Source organism: Vanessa tameamea, chromosome 22 (assembly GCF_037043105.1).
Source record: "Vanessa tameamea isolate UH-Manoa-2023 chromosome 22, ilVanTame1 primary haplotype, whole genome shotgun sequence".
Lineage (NCBI taxonomy): Eukaryota > Metazoa > Arthropoda > Insecta > Lepidoptera > Nymphalidae > Vanessa > Vanessa tameamea.
Window position 1 is genome coordinate 962,794 of NC_087330.1, and position 15,490 is coordinate 978,283.

General features: G+C 31.3%; 1 protein-coding gene across 3 annotated transcripts in view; it reads left to right on the top strand.

The window, feature by feature from the left end:
- The window catches only part of LOC113402303 (uncharacterized), a 133,925-nt gene that overhangs the window by 94,618 nt on the left and 23,817 nt on the right, over positions 1-15,490 (top strand). Inside the window, exons 2-3 of one of the 3 annotated variants that reach the window (XM_064218471.1) lie at positions 3,789-4,022; positions 8,833-8,946. In XM_064218471.1, coding sequence (XP_064074541.1) covers positions 3,960-4,022; positions 8,833-8,946 — 177 coding nt within the window. In that variant the 5' untranslated portion in view covers positions 3,789-3,959. Of the gene's footprint in view, positions 1-3,788; positions 4,023-8,832; positions 8,947-11,562; positions 11,741-15,490 lie in introns of those variants that run through there. The other 2 variants (XM_026642511.2, XM_026642514.2) reach the window with 2 other exon arrangements.

The window sequence follows — 15,490 nt, forward strand, 5'->3', positions numbered from 1 at the left end:
TTTAAATGTCAATAATAGTCAACGTCAAGTCAATTACTAAAATTTCACGATCGTCTTCGCGATGAGTTTCAGTTCTTTTTATTATTTTTTATCATAGAATTGTTTTACTAAAGCATAAAACGTTTTATATTACGTTATAATGTTATGAACGTGGATTACAAAATTTTACATATATCTTAGTGATCTATTCAGTTAATATAATTTTCATTCATCACAGAGAACGTGCAACGAACAAACACACGTGAAAACTAAGCAATACATTAACAGCCTGTAAATTTCCCACTGCTGGACTAAGGCTAAGGCTCTCCCTTTGAGGAGAAGGTTTGAGTATATTCCACCACGCTGCTCCATTGCAGGTTGGCGGAATACACATGTGGCAGAATTTCGTTGAAATTAGACACATGCAGGTTTCCTCACGATGTTTTCCTTCACCGCCGAGCACGAGAAGAATTATAAACACAAATTATGCACATAAAAATTCAGTGGTTTGAACCGAATCATCGGTTAAGATGCACGCGTTCTAACCACTGATCGCCTTTGCTCTTACAAATAAATAATATTGGAATAGATATTTTTTATAGATATATTCTCCTCGAGGGGAAAACTGGAAACTGAAAGCTTTTTCCATCAAGCTCTATTGTAACTTGGTGGATACTCCTACGGTACAACTTCCTCTGTCATAAGCAGGTTCCCTTAGGGTATCAGATAAATTAAACGTATAAATAATCTGTGGCATTGACCAGATATTTTTAAAGGTAACTTTTAACTCTTTGTTAATTAACAGTGTCTAAACCAACCTTAACGTTACCATTATATGTGTATTTAAAGTGGTAAGTGTTTCATCAAAAGGTTCATCTCATTAACCTTCATACTTTATGGACTTGAAAGTATGTTTAGTCGGTAGACTAACAAAATAATAATAATATATTCTTAAAGTTAAAACGTTAATAAAACTAATGCATTGAAAGTAATTCAAATATTGTGAATTATAAATTTGCAAAATGATTTTAATCACATATAATGTATTATTTATTAATATATAATAAAAGATTTATGCCTCTAAGTTGGCAACCCACATTTTTCTGTCATGTAATTAATACAATTTTATCTTCATGTACGTAGAACGCGATATTAATTATTTATGCTAACATTATAAATGCGAAAGTTGCTCTGTCTGTTGCTCTTTCACGTCTAAACAACTAAACTGAATTTGGTACGAAGCAAGCTTGAACTCCAAGGAAGGACAATGTTTACTTTTTATGTCTAACACCTGACCAGCCCTAAGACGCGAGTCAAGCCGCGGGCGTCAAATAGTATAAATGAATTGAGACAAAATATATTTTAAACACATTTTTTTTCTCCAATTGCTTTACTCTTATATAAAGGCGGAATACATAGATATGCCATTATATGTATATTGTATTTAAAATTAAAAGATAATTCGAGTAAAATAAAAATGATAATCTAAGTACGTAATACAAGTTCTATTTTCTCATGTATATGCACACATCAAGGTCCCAGAATTCTGTCTTTTTCAAATTCTAAGTAGTTCAGTCGTAATGATATAACAGACTGACACACTTTCGCAATCAAAATATTAGTCTGATTCATTTATTTTTGTTTTAATGCTACGGTATAATTTAATTGTCCATAATAATTCACTTGGTGCAAATCCAACCTGGGTAGGTACCACCCACTCGTCAGATATTCAAACAGCAGTATTGTTGTGTTCCGGTTTGAAGGATGAGTGAGCCAGTGTAACTACAGGCACAAGGGACAGAACATCTTAGTTCCCAAGATCGGCGGCGCATTGGTACTAGGTACTCTATTGAAGGTAGTTCATTTGATAATTTGATCTGAATAGTAAGTACTAGATCAATTTTGTCAAGCGTAACATTAATAACGTAGGTACTAATTCTTCTGCTAATTTAGATCACGACGATTCGCTTAATTTCGTATATAATACGAAAGTTTTTTTACGTGACTAAAGTTTTCTGTTAGTTACATGAAAACACAGGTATTATTAATCTTTCACTAAACGCAATCTTAGTGTAAAATATACATCGTGTGAAGAGGCTTTCGTCGGAACAATGGCGATGGTCCGATAATGTTCCCATTGTGTTGTAATATTGAAATTGTTATGATTTTCACGCGTACAAATATTTCGTAATTACTTAAACTCTTATACGTTACTAACTTTATGTTATCCTGGTACTTTTTTTTATATTATTGAATGTAAAAGGTTGTATACTGTAATTATTAACTTTGAGATATGTTTGACATAAAGTTATATGTCATTCAATCAACAGTAAGACAATATATTATAAACATAACAAAGATTATCTACTTAATAAATTTATTGACTGACATACGACGCACAGCTTAAACCAGTGGGTTGAAAAGGATTAATTTTTGTACAGGAATTCCTTATAAAACGGAAATGAGCACTAAAAAGTACGTTTCAAAATTATTTTGGGAATTTAATGTTAAATCGGAGATAAAATATTATATAAATTCGCTATGTTGTGTTAAAATACACGGACTATACTTATTGCACCAGTAATTTTGTTTTGACAAATAACAGTTCTTAAAAGTAAATCATTCTGTGTTATAAATAACTCTAGGAAAAAATTCGCTTAAAAACAAATTAATAATTAACAGTAACCATTATTCACTGTTTTACGTAAAATAATAAGGTCTGCATTACATAGGATGCGAAGCGAAACGCAACACAAAGGTCAATAAACTTATTTTTCATAATTTGAGTTTCGCGAGCTAACGCTACTAAAATAATAAAAGATCGTATATTTACCACTAGTTGGCGCTGTTCACATTTTATAGGATTCAGTAAAGTTAGTCAGTACTTAAAAGTAGTATAACGCGTTACGTAAATATTAATTTTTATTACGGTAACGAATACTATTAATAATAACGATAGGACCATCGACTTCCAAGTTATTTTACCACAAAGAATAAGTATAAACAACAAAATTATTTATAATATATAATAAATAAAAAACTGACTTACATACTCTACCATATATCCAATTTTAAGTATATAGTTTCAATTATTAAAGTATTAATTACGATCATCAACATACACTTAGGTAAACGTCGTTACAAGACGAACACAATAACATTATATCTTTGATATATTGCACACGCATAACGCTTCATGTCTTAACAGGGAAAAGAACAACACGATTAGTCAATACAAACATTATTGTCTGTCGTTTGCTGGACGAACACCCTAACCATTGACTCACAGTTGACTCGTTCAGCGACTGGTCACTGTGTCACCAATTAAATTAGACGTCTTTATTTGAAACGCTACAGGCTTATAGATCTATTCACTCACTCCACTTTAAATTAAAATTTAATAAAATAACCTTAACAAATATAATTTAATTTGTATTTTTTTTTTATGTTGTCTCTACTCTTAGTCATCTCACGCACACTAAGACATATTTATATGAGTATTAGAACGAGCGTCACTCATACAATCCGATAATAAGTCTAATTGGAGGAGCGCGCATTCGTTAGTGAATAGATCTATAGGAAAGATTTTTGTGGGTGTTCAGATAAACATTGATACGTCTCTTTCTGACATCTTTGATTTGACAAGAAGAAGAAGACAGAGGATAATTTGAAAGAAGAGGACAGCATTGTTTTACCAGTTCCGTAAACATTTATAAGTAGCTAAATTGTTTAAGTATAGAATAAAATCAATTCCGAAAAAATATACATTTTTAATTCGTTAATAATGATTAATTTTCAGATGTCTAAAGACTGATATAGACTGAATGTCGTTTAAGATAAATGTACAAGTTATTTTAATTGATACAAAAGTGAATTTAAGTTTAAACGTGGAGTGCAGTGAACTTCCAGTAACATGGATAAGTGATTATCAAATGCAAGTGTTTCCGTGATAAGTTCAGAAGTGAAGTGAAGTGAAGGGCATGAGTCAAACATGGCGGAGAAGGTTTAAATGGGTGTCACAGTCGAAGATCGGTCGGTTATGGGTAGGTTTGATAGAACATTTCTCATCAACAATCTCATTGTTTCTTATATGAAAAACACACTTTTTTACTTATAAATTACATTGCTGTAAACACTGAAACATAAACACAGTATTTAATAGACATTGTCTGTCTGTTGCGTACAGACGGATGTGAATATATAAAACTACATTTGTTAGTAACGGAGCGTATTGTAATAATCCTATGAACAGACTGAAATTTCCCACTGTTGGGCAAAGTTCTTGTCACCGTGGCAATATATAACATAATATAGTAATCATATTATATTGAAAATGTATAAAAAAACCTTTTAAATGTTTTGGGATATAATATTAATAATCTAAAATAAAATACACCATGTATACAAAAAATGTTTTGACTATTAATAAAGTCATATTGTAAAAAGTTTTGATATATAAGTATGTAATAATACAAAAATGTTTTTAATTTTTGATATCGTTCAAGTATTTTTTAACTCAATATTTTATCAAGCATTTCCTTTCGCGAGTAAATTATTGAATTAAATCATAAATTCTTGATATGTGCAAAATTTTAGATAATTAACCAACTACAAATATGGTTGTGTATATATTTTTTGACGTTTGTTAATTAAGAACTCCGATACTTTTTTGTTTGGGAGGGTGTCTCCCGTTTGGTCCCAAAAAAAATATATTTCAAGTGGGTCATTTGTAAAATTAGAAAATCTAATTGTGCGAGGTTACGGGTTAATGGAGTTTTAAGATACCGTTATTTTTATATAATACTAGCGACTGATCCCGGTTTAGCACGGCTTGAATTTACCCCAAGCGCTCAGGGATAATGTAGTTTAATACCTACCAGGGAAATTTAGATGATTAATTTTCTAATATTATAGCATAGATATAAGTACACAGTAAACTATGTGTTTGTCTGTTCTTAATATAAAACAAAGAGTAAAACAGTCTTTTGTTTTAAAATGAGCTCAAAATTAGCGATTAGCAATTTATTTATATGGAACTCAATTATATATAATGCCTTATTTATCCTCGTTTTATATATTCTGAAGTGTAAACATGACGAAATAAATTCACATATACATCGTACGTAATACCTACATTATATTCATATGAAAGAATTTTAATAATTGCGAAAATAGCTCTGTCTGTCTCTCTTTTACTAGTTCTCCCCTGCGGCTTTGCTTGCTTTTTAGGGTTTGGTCGTCAGGTGTCCTTCCTTGTGGGTCAAGCTTGCTTCATACAAAATTTCATCAAATTTGACTCAGTAGTTTGGGCGTGAAAAAGCAACAGACTGAAAGAGTTACTTTAGCCTGTATAATTTATAGACTATTGACTTTTAAGCGATCATTCATAAACGTAAGGCATACATATTGAAGAAGCTTGTGAGCAGTAAAACCCTACAAGCTGGACAGTCCTCTTCGGGGGCCTGGAATGATGTGCGCACGTGTTAGGCAAAGTACGAGCACGGTTTAAGTTTTAAGATAGTTTTTAGTTTTGTTTTTGAATTATAAGGTTTTATCACAATAGGTTAAGAATCTGTACTGGCATACATAGAATGTCAGGAATAAAGATATATTATTATAATTATGTCGTTCCGCACTATTTGGGGTTTTGTATTTGCTTATACTGCTTCAATATAATGTTGTTCGCGCTCCATCTACCGTTTTTTTTATTGTCTGAGAGCCATATCATCGGAAAATCAATTATTATTTTATGTTCATTTGTATCTCTCAGTTTTTTTACATTTTGGTGGAATTTATTAACGTTGTGAATAGGTTTAAGTCGTGGCAGTCCATGCTTCAATCTGGGGTACTGTTCCGGTCAGCAATTAATGAGAACGTTAACATATTCTGTTTGAAAAAGAAACTCGCTGCAATAAATTGACTTGGTGGTCGGGTTTTGTGCAAACTCGCTTGGATACCAACCGCTCAACATATATTCTACATTAAACAGAAATACTTAGTATTATTGTGTTCCCGTTTGAACGTTGAGTGAGCCAGTAACTGCAGACATAAGGGACATAACATCTTAGCTCCCAAGGTTGGTGGCGCATTGGTGATGTGAGGTATTTACTACAGCACTAACCTCCATGGGCAGTGGTGACCGCTTCATATCTACCAATCTATACCATAAAAAAAACTGAAAAGAAAATTAAAGTATCATCTTGTAAATCACCCATTCCTACTAAGGCTTAGCGGTTATTCCAGCACGGTGCTCCAATGCAGGATGTTCCCTTCGCCGCGTACGAGATCAATCATAAATAAAAAAAATCACACAAATATTCAGTGATTCTTATCCGGGTCTGAACTCGCCATCTTGTGCTAAGATTCATGTTCCAATGACCAATGTTCCATCTCGGCTAAATTTTCTAAGGTCATTTAAATTATAATAAAAAAATACTCAAAAAAAGACTGAAAAAATGTATTATAAATAAGAGCCCATAAAAAAAAATCACCTGTATTTTCTCATCCTTGGAAGTAGTTCTTTTTTTTTCTTAAAAATTTAAATGTGGCCGAACGGGAAGCAGTCCCCAAACAAAAAATATTATGCCGAATCGCTTCATAAATACGGACGGACTTATGTCTTATGTAATAGTACATAATCGAATTGAGAATCATCTAATAATAATCTCTCATGACATTGATATATACAGTCATAACAGCCATAGTTTTAAGAAAAAAATAGACTCTTTGGTCAATTAGTGTCAAGAAATATGTTTTCTTTTTTTGTTATATTTCTATTTCTTTTTAATTTGGAGTAATTTATTATTATTCTTTGTTCTTTCACATTTTTGTTTTTATTTTAAAGATATATTAATGTAGGAGTATAGTGTTTTGTTTTTGTTTTGTTATTTAAAATGTATAACGTAAACGCCTGTAGGGGTATCGCACCGTACAAGAATTTATTTCCTACTTTTTCTTAAAAATTTGTGAATATGCCGATGGTGTTTCGAATATCTATAAATAAATAAATTGAATCTGCTTTTGAAGCCGATTAAAAATATTACAAAAATACACCAAGATATATTTTCAAATTCTGCACATAGATCCTAGTTTTTGTTCCGGCTCGGAAACATCGTGACATCAAGACAGTATCTCTTGATTACAGATGTTGTCTAAGTTTTACAAATGGTTGCATTTCGCTTAGTCGAGTGTATTCGTTCCACACATTTGCATACAATGTAATATTTATTTAATTTTTATACATATGTCTGTATGTATGTGTGTGTTGTGTCTAAGGCGGACGGAAACATGTGCTTTGATAAACCCTATCGTATCCTTTTATTGACATATTTTCGAGAATAATTTGTGTTCATTGTTGTGATAATTTGTAATTACCAATTCATTATAAAATTTGTATTGTTTTCCTTATGATTTTTGAGTTTTCTCAGTTTTTAGGGTTCCGTACCCAAAGGGTAACATAACACATTAACAGCCTGTAAATTTCCCACTGCTGGGCTAAGGCCTCTTTTCCCTTTGAGGAGAAGGTTTTGGAGCATAATCCACCACGCTGCTCCAATGCGGGTTGGTGGAATACAGAATGTGGCAGAATTTCGTTGAAATAAAACACATGCAGGTTGCCTCACGATGTTTTCCTTCACTGCCGAGCACGAGATGAATTATAAACACAAATTACGCACATGAAAATTCAGTGGTGCATGCCTGGATTTGAACACAAAATCATCGATTAAGATGCACGCGTTCGAAACACTGGGCCACTCTAACAAGACTACTATAGAAAAATAATTTAAGCAAGCGTAATCAACCTACATCTTATATAATGAAATATTATTCTCTCTACATAGTTCACCCAGATTAGTGACGTCACGGAGGCGGCCGTGACGTCAGTAGATTCTATCAGTGTTTAAATTCAAGTGTTCACACCCCACCGACTACGTTCTGAGCCGAGGTGCGATCTCATAGGAGACACCCTCAGGACGAACGTCACTCTCGAGCCCGAAAGGGTTCACCTTAAGGCAGAGTTTTAACACTCGCCCCAACGTTCGGTGACGCTGTAAAGGCCAGTAGGGCCAACAGCACTACTTCAAACAAGATACAAAAAAATAACTCTACATAGTATACAATAAATTCGCTTTGAAATGTTTGTACGCTTAGAGTTTTTAAACTACGCAACGGATTTTAATACTGGTTTCAATAAACAGAGTGATTCAAGAGGAAGGTTTATATGTTAAATACATGCATATTAAAGTAGAGAAAAGCGGAGAAGTTTAACTTACTGGTCGGAAAAAAACAAAAAAAAATATTTTATATTTATTGTTCAACCTAGAAGTTCTATATAGATCCTTATTGGACACGTGAAACATGTAGCTAGTTCGTAAACAATAAAGCATAATCGACTAACAAATACAGGAAAATATATACTGGACTGTTTTGTCTTTGATATATATATAGATATATACATAGTATTGATTGTTTTGTAGAAGTCAAGATAAGCTTACATTATGTTTATGAAGCAAAGTCGATTATTTACATCCTGTATTGACTTTTAAGGGAAAGGCATTCGATTCTATAATAAAATTCTGACGACATTTACATTCGCCTAATAGACATACCATTGACGATAAAAACGCGTGGAATTCGTATTTGTTTATTTTTATGCAAAGTTTTAGAATTTTATATTAATTTTATGTAACCACGGCGAACATTCTTAAGTAAGACTTAGCAAGTCTTCTCAAGTTCTGATCGGCAGGAAAGTGATCGGGTGAAGAATCTTCACGTGCTTACCGTGCATTCTAGAACCTTCTAAATTATAAATTCTGAGTAGTTATTTATTATTAAAAAAAAAATCTTCACCAGGCGGAGCTAGTAGCGGCGGTGAGGCGGCGCGGTCGAGGAGACAGTGATGACGATGAGGATCTTGGCTTACCCCGAAGTCCACCGGCTTCTCCCCCCACGGATAAAGCCGATAAGGTAACTAGTTGTTCATATTATACAAGCAAAATTAAGCCAATGTTGTGCTGTCTGTGTATATAATATATACCAATAGTCATAGTTACGATTGAACGGTACAGAAGTTGTTGTGCTACAGCGCCATCTAGTGGTCACAACAAAGTAAATAATGGAAATTTCCAAAGCAAAGATTTACGTGCCAACTTTCTGTCTATTAACTCTAAACAACATCCATTTTTACAAACATATTGAACAAACCAGCTGCCTGTTCACTTTATGCCGTTTATATACAATTAAATACAAATTAAACCATGAACCTCTAATGTCACGGCTTTTCATAAATATTTACAAAATAATAATCATAATTTAAAATGACTAACCAAAAATCATTTTTATTTGCGTACAACTAGCGACATCTAAACTTTGCTGTCAGTACTAAAGAGTATTTAAGTTCTTCAAATTTATCATAGATGGCGTTGCTAGTAATGCCAATATATTTTAAGTAAAAACGTAAGTTATACATTTTGATTACAATAAGATTATTCTAATTTGTATTTCTATCGAAGTAATAATGTATTGCTTTATTGATCAAATAATTTGATAGTAATAATATATTAGACCAATAATGATTATCTTATTGCGATTATTATGTATATAAAATTTATCTGTTTTCTATTTATTTCTAGATCTTTATTTTAATACAGTTTTCGTGTTAAAAAGTTACGTTTCATTTGTAAGACAAGTACCTAGTATTATTTACTTAAAATAATTACTAAAATTTGAAATTAACTTCATAGATGTATTTTTCGTTTTTAATTATATTAAAAAATATTTTGGAAAATTGCATATTATTTTTGGGACTTTGGAAAGAAAGTATTTTTGATTGTTCAAAAAAATAAGGTTAACTTGCGTTTTATTATTGTTCATTTTATTACTTGGTAGTCGTCTATCTGTCGTTATATTCGATTAATTAGTCTAAATATATATCACTATTATTATTTTTTTAAATTATAATCTATTATGTAATTCTATCGGTTGAATTTTGGCAATTGTTTCGGTTTCGACTATCGATCGACAATAAACCAATGATCGTTTAGTTGAAAAATTTCTATCATTGTTAGCGTATGATATTCATTAAACGAATAGTTATTTGACCTCGACACTGCACTTTCACCGCTTCGCCTTGTATGCAAGCGAATTTCTTTCCGCTTGTATTTTTGTTAGACATTATAATATATACGTGTTAAAGAGCAAAGATCAATCTAAATAAAATAAAAAAATTCGATTACGTCATAGTCGATTATGTAATTGCAAAAATTGACGAACGCAAATAAAATGCTAGATATACAATTCAAAGGCCTCCTCATTTTTTTTATCATTCAGGATATATTTTATCTTTTTTGTGTCATTCGAGAGTTTCGGGACTTAGTCGAATGAACAAATTTTAAGATCTTATCTACAATAATTTATCGTTAAGTAGACCAAAACCAATTAACGATGAAAACGTTGGCTGAATTCCACGTATACTTTATTCCAATGGGAATAGGAAAGAACCAAAACAAACCGTACTTTTCAATATCACGAGTGTTTTGCTGATAAGTCCGCTTTATGATTTACTATAAACAGTTCTTGATTAATATATCTTCACTTTTAATATAACAATGTTTCACTTAACTACGTAAATCCACTTAAATTTGACTTTCAAAATAACGAAAACAGTTTTGCAGACATTCAAAACGCTATTTTTCGATGAACGAACAATTAAAATGGATGCCTCGCTAAGGATGTTCGCTAAACGAATGGAGAATGAATAAATTATAATAAAAAAAAAATCTAAACATACAGTTTAGATTTTTTTTAAATACATATTTATTTAATTGGTTATAATATGGATTATAATATAATATAATATAGAAAGTTACATATTGTTCGATAAAAATGTTATTATTTTATATAGGAAGGTATAGACAAAAAATTTAAAAGAATTAATTCATTTTACAAAAATAAAAAATCTTAAAATATAGATCCGTTAAAAAATTACGTTAAACCAATAAAATATATCGTTCCTTAGCATTCTTTACCCATTCACTCAATAATTTTCACCTCACTAGTGTAACTAAAAAGTCATGTCAATTCAAGGTCAAAGTTGTTTATTTATCTTTTCTCCTATTCCTATTGGAATAGAGTATAGGTTTTATATAAAAAATTAAATTTAGTTATTTATACGGTTTTATGTACGCGGTTTATATTTGTACACGTTTAGTAGAAATATCATAGTATCACATTATAACTTTATTAATTTAGTATTTTTTTGTCTCAATTATTGCTTGTAGAATTAGAAAAACCGAATTTAATCTTAAAATCACTTCATCAACGCTTTCACACGTAACTCTCTAAATTATAACACCTGTTTAAAATTTGCGGACATAAAAAAAAAGTTAGTATTTATATTTGTCTTCAAAGGCTAAATACAGTGTTAAGATACGTAAACGCTTTCGTTGTTATGTAAATCCATTTTACATACAAGGTAAGGCTATGTAATATTATTGTAACGGCTCTGCATTACCAATTAAGGTTTTAGTTATCTGTATCTACAGCGCGATAGGCAGTCTAAACGCGACCTTTGCTTGCAACGCACGCGCGGGAAAAAATCGTTTTAAATTGAAATTTGACATTTGAAGAAAATATATTTTAATTTTTAATTATAGTTAAATTAAGTGTTCGTAATAAAAAAACAGTGTAGTTTAAGTATTTTACGTTAACAGTGATGTGTTTTGAAGACTCGTTTTCAGTTTGTGTTTGAAAAAGATATAGCGTAGTTACATTTTTTTTTTTTGTTAATTAACTTAATGTTAAATTTATGTTCAATGTTTGGTATAAAAATAGATATTTTAATATGTAGCGAAAACATTTCTCACGCACGTTTCGCGCCTGTTCAGAAACAAAACTATAAAAAAAAACCAACTGACATGGAAAGTCTATCTTCTAGCGTTTACGCGGAATTGTATTATTTTCGGCAATAAATTATATCACGTGACATAATAGTAAAATTAGTTTAAAAAAACATAGCGTGATTTTCTAATGCGTTAAATTAATATTACCAATAATAATTGCTTATCGCTATTTAGATCTAGGAAAGAAACAAATCGTAAATTGACATTAATATTTCGTATTTATTTCTATCAGAGAATGCTCGACACGTTCACATCGTCACCGAGGACGCAAACGTACATATGCCAAAGTTATGTAGGTTTTTAGTAATAAAGTAAATTAATTATTACTTTTTTAATAAATCAAAATTCTTATCGCTATATTTTTATTTAATTGTGATAAATTTTCTTTAAAAATAATATACATATTAATACAGTATGTATAACAGCCTAATATTTGCTAAAATTTATACATTTTATAAATACTACTTAAGATTTTAGCATTTAAACCTTTAAAAGGTAACATTCTTAGTTTGTTTACCTTTATACCAATAGCTCAAATAACTTATTTTTTATTAAAGTATTATAAATTTAATACAGAATAAAAGCTAGAACGATTTTAATATCGTATCTGGTTAATCGGTTCAGCATAGAGCACCACTGTGCTTCCATGTGCTTAAATTGTGCTTATTATTAATCTTGTGCTCAGCTGTGACGGAAAGATATTATGAATTTGTTCCCTATGTACATCTCCAACGAGTACTGTAGAACAATAATATAATACTCAACAGAGGAGGCTAGCAGTTGGATATTTATTTACTGTTAGTTAAAAAGAAAGAAAAATGTCTTAATTGGTCATAAAATAAGTTAACAACAAAAATGTATTATAGTACGACGGCGGTAATCGATTCCAAATGTCAAATATTTCGGTCATAAACTACAGAAGAAAGAAAAGCTATGAACGGAGAATAGTATTGTTGAAAAATTAAATTTAAAGTAAAAACCCAAAACATCATTTTCCAATGGTACCATTTTGGTGCATAAGCTTTTCTTCCTTTCCACTGATATGTATATAACAGAGTTTTATAGTTCACGCCGAGCAGTATGATACGTGGGAATGGTTGTAATCATCATTGACAGTTCATTTTATGGGGGGACGAGACCTAGATCATATTGATATGACTAGATGTGAAAATATCTGTTCAACGATAATAAAATATCAACGAGGTAGTTAATTGTTTTGCATGGAGACATAAGTCTTTGTACTGTTTTACGATTTAAAGCTCGAGGTACCAAGTATAATGACAGACCTTTAAACACATAATCAAGATGAATCGATTACGTAGAGGGTACAAAGAATATCACTCACATCGAAATATTTGCCGACACGCAATTGTGTATCAAATCAAAGATAAATTATCTTTGTTTAAGTAGGTTTTTATAAGCTATAAATCGCTTTACTGGTAGGGCCTTTGTGCAAACCCCACTGGTTAGGGACCAGCAGATATATAGTATTATTGTGTTTCAGTTTAAAGGGTGTGTTACCCAGTGTAACTACAGGCACAATGGTCACCAGGATGTATATGTATGTATACGTCTTGGTGTCCAAGGATGGAGACTTTATTGTCTTGTCTTCTCGATAGATTGTTTATATGATCACGTTGAGAAAAAAACTCCACCAATAAGAAATAATAAATATCATTACTATAAAACTATCAGTAATCCATGATATTACTTCCACGGTTATATAAAACCAAGTCATAAATTAAAAGTAAGGGCATGTAAATTTCCCACTGCTAGGCTTAGGCCTCCTCACCCTTGGAGGCGAAGGTTTTGGAGCTTATTCCACCACGCTGCTCTAATGCGGGTTTGTGAACACACAATAGGCAGAATTTCGTTGAACTAAGACACATGCAGGTTTCGTCACGATGTTTTTCTTTATTATCTAGCACGAGATGAATTATAAAAACATGAAAATTCGGTGATGCTCGCCTTGTTTGAACCCGCAAGCATCGGTTATGTAGCACGCGTTCTAACCACTAGGTCATTCATAAATTTATCATAATTAACAGTACTTAAAATCCAACTGCTGGGCATAAGATTCTCTCCTGTTAATAAGTTTTGAACAACATCGCTACTACAATGCAATTTGTTGGATACAAATGGGTTAATATATTTGTCGCCAAATGTCCGAATTTGGTGGTTTCTACTCGTTAGAATCTTCCGAACCGATTTACATTTATTTAAACATTACGATTACAAAGTGATTTAAAGAGCCAACTAAAAAAAAAAATTATCTAAGTGTGTTAAATATATATATTGTTAGCGTGCTTAAATAAATAAATAAAAAAAAAAAAATTTGAATAAGAATATTTAGATTTTTAAACAATCCATTCGACTAAGTTCAGTTTATTAGAATACTCTGGGGTGAAAGGAGTCATTTTTGGTCTCCACTTTTATATGATGTATCTAAAATGCACTTTAAATTATTTATATAATTTCTATCCGGTTCCTCGCTATCGAATCCACTTTCTGATTGAATATAATATTGGATACTAATTATGATTAAATTTATAAGTTTAATCATTCGAATAAATGAAATCAACGTAACGACAGACCCGCTTATCTATAAAGCTGTGACCAACGTAATAGGATATCACCTGAATTGAGGTTAAGGGTGTGATCTCACGGTGCTCACAAACTGTGAACAACTGTATAAAGTAATGTATAGAATCTTTATATGTGTGCTTGTTTTTGTGCGAGTGAGCGCGCGATTTTTTCCGAAGGTTCCGGTGTAATATTTTTATTTGTGTAGATAATATATTTCGCTAGTTCTTGTGAACGTATTTGTAATTATTAAACACGTACGTTGCCTGATAAATATATTTGTGTAATTAAGTGTCATAGGAATTCGGATACCGGATATCCGATATTTATGATAGTTATTAAAACTATTTGTATCTGTATTTTAAGATTTTAAAAATCATAAGAATTTGAATTTAAATGTAAATCAGCTTGGATTTCGTCAGATTATATTAACAATAATTTTAATTCACCCATTCTAATATTCCAAATAAATAAAGAAAAGGTGAAATTGAAATCGTAATGTTTATTATGTTTTCCGTTGTCCATATCAATTTACTAATTCGATAATTCTATTTGAGAAACCATAAGCTTCATATAACCAATACGAAAATAACGTTAGTAGTAAATATGGTACTACTACTTGAGTCGAGATTGTAAAACGTCTAAAACTTAACAGAAGATTGCGAGTTCCAATTCAAGCGCCACTAAATTAGCGAGCATTTAATTTGAGTAATAATTCATCTCTAACTCGGAGAAAATCAGCCTCATGTGTATTGTATGTCGCAGACAACTAGTTTAATTTGCGTTTCGTTTAACAGCCTAGCCATTACTCTGAATGACATTCAGCCAATACATCGTCCGTTCATAAAATAGCATAAGTTGATTTAGATTCTCTTAAAAGTAAAATAACAATATTTTATAAATTTAACTGATTGAACGACGCCTGGGTAGTAAAAAGGCTAGGCTATTAATTGAATGGCTAATTAAGAATCCTCAAGCTAGCAGAGGGAGTGGCCATTCCTTTTTATTTATTTTATTAACTACAGAGT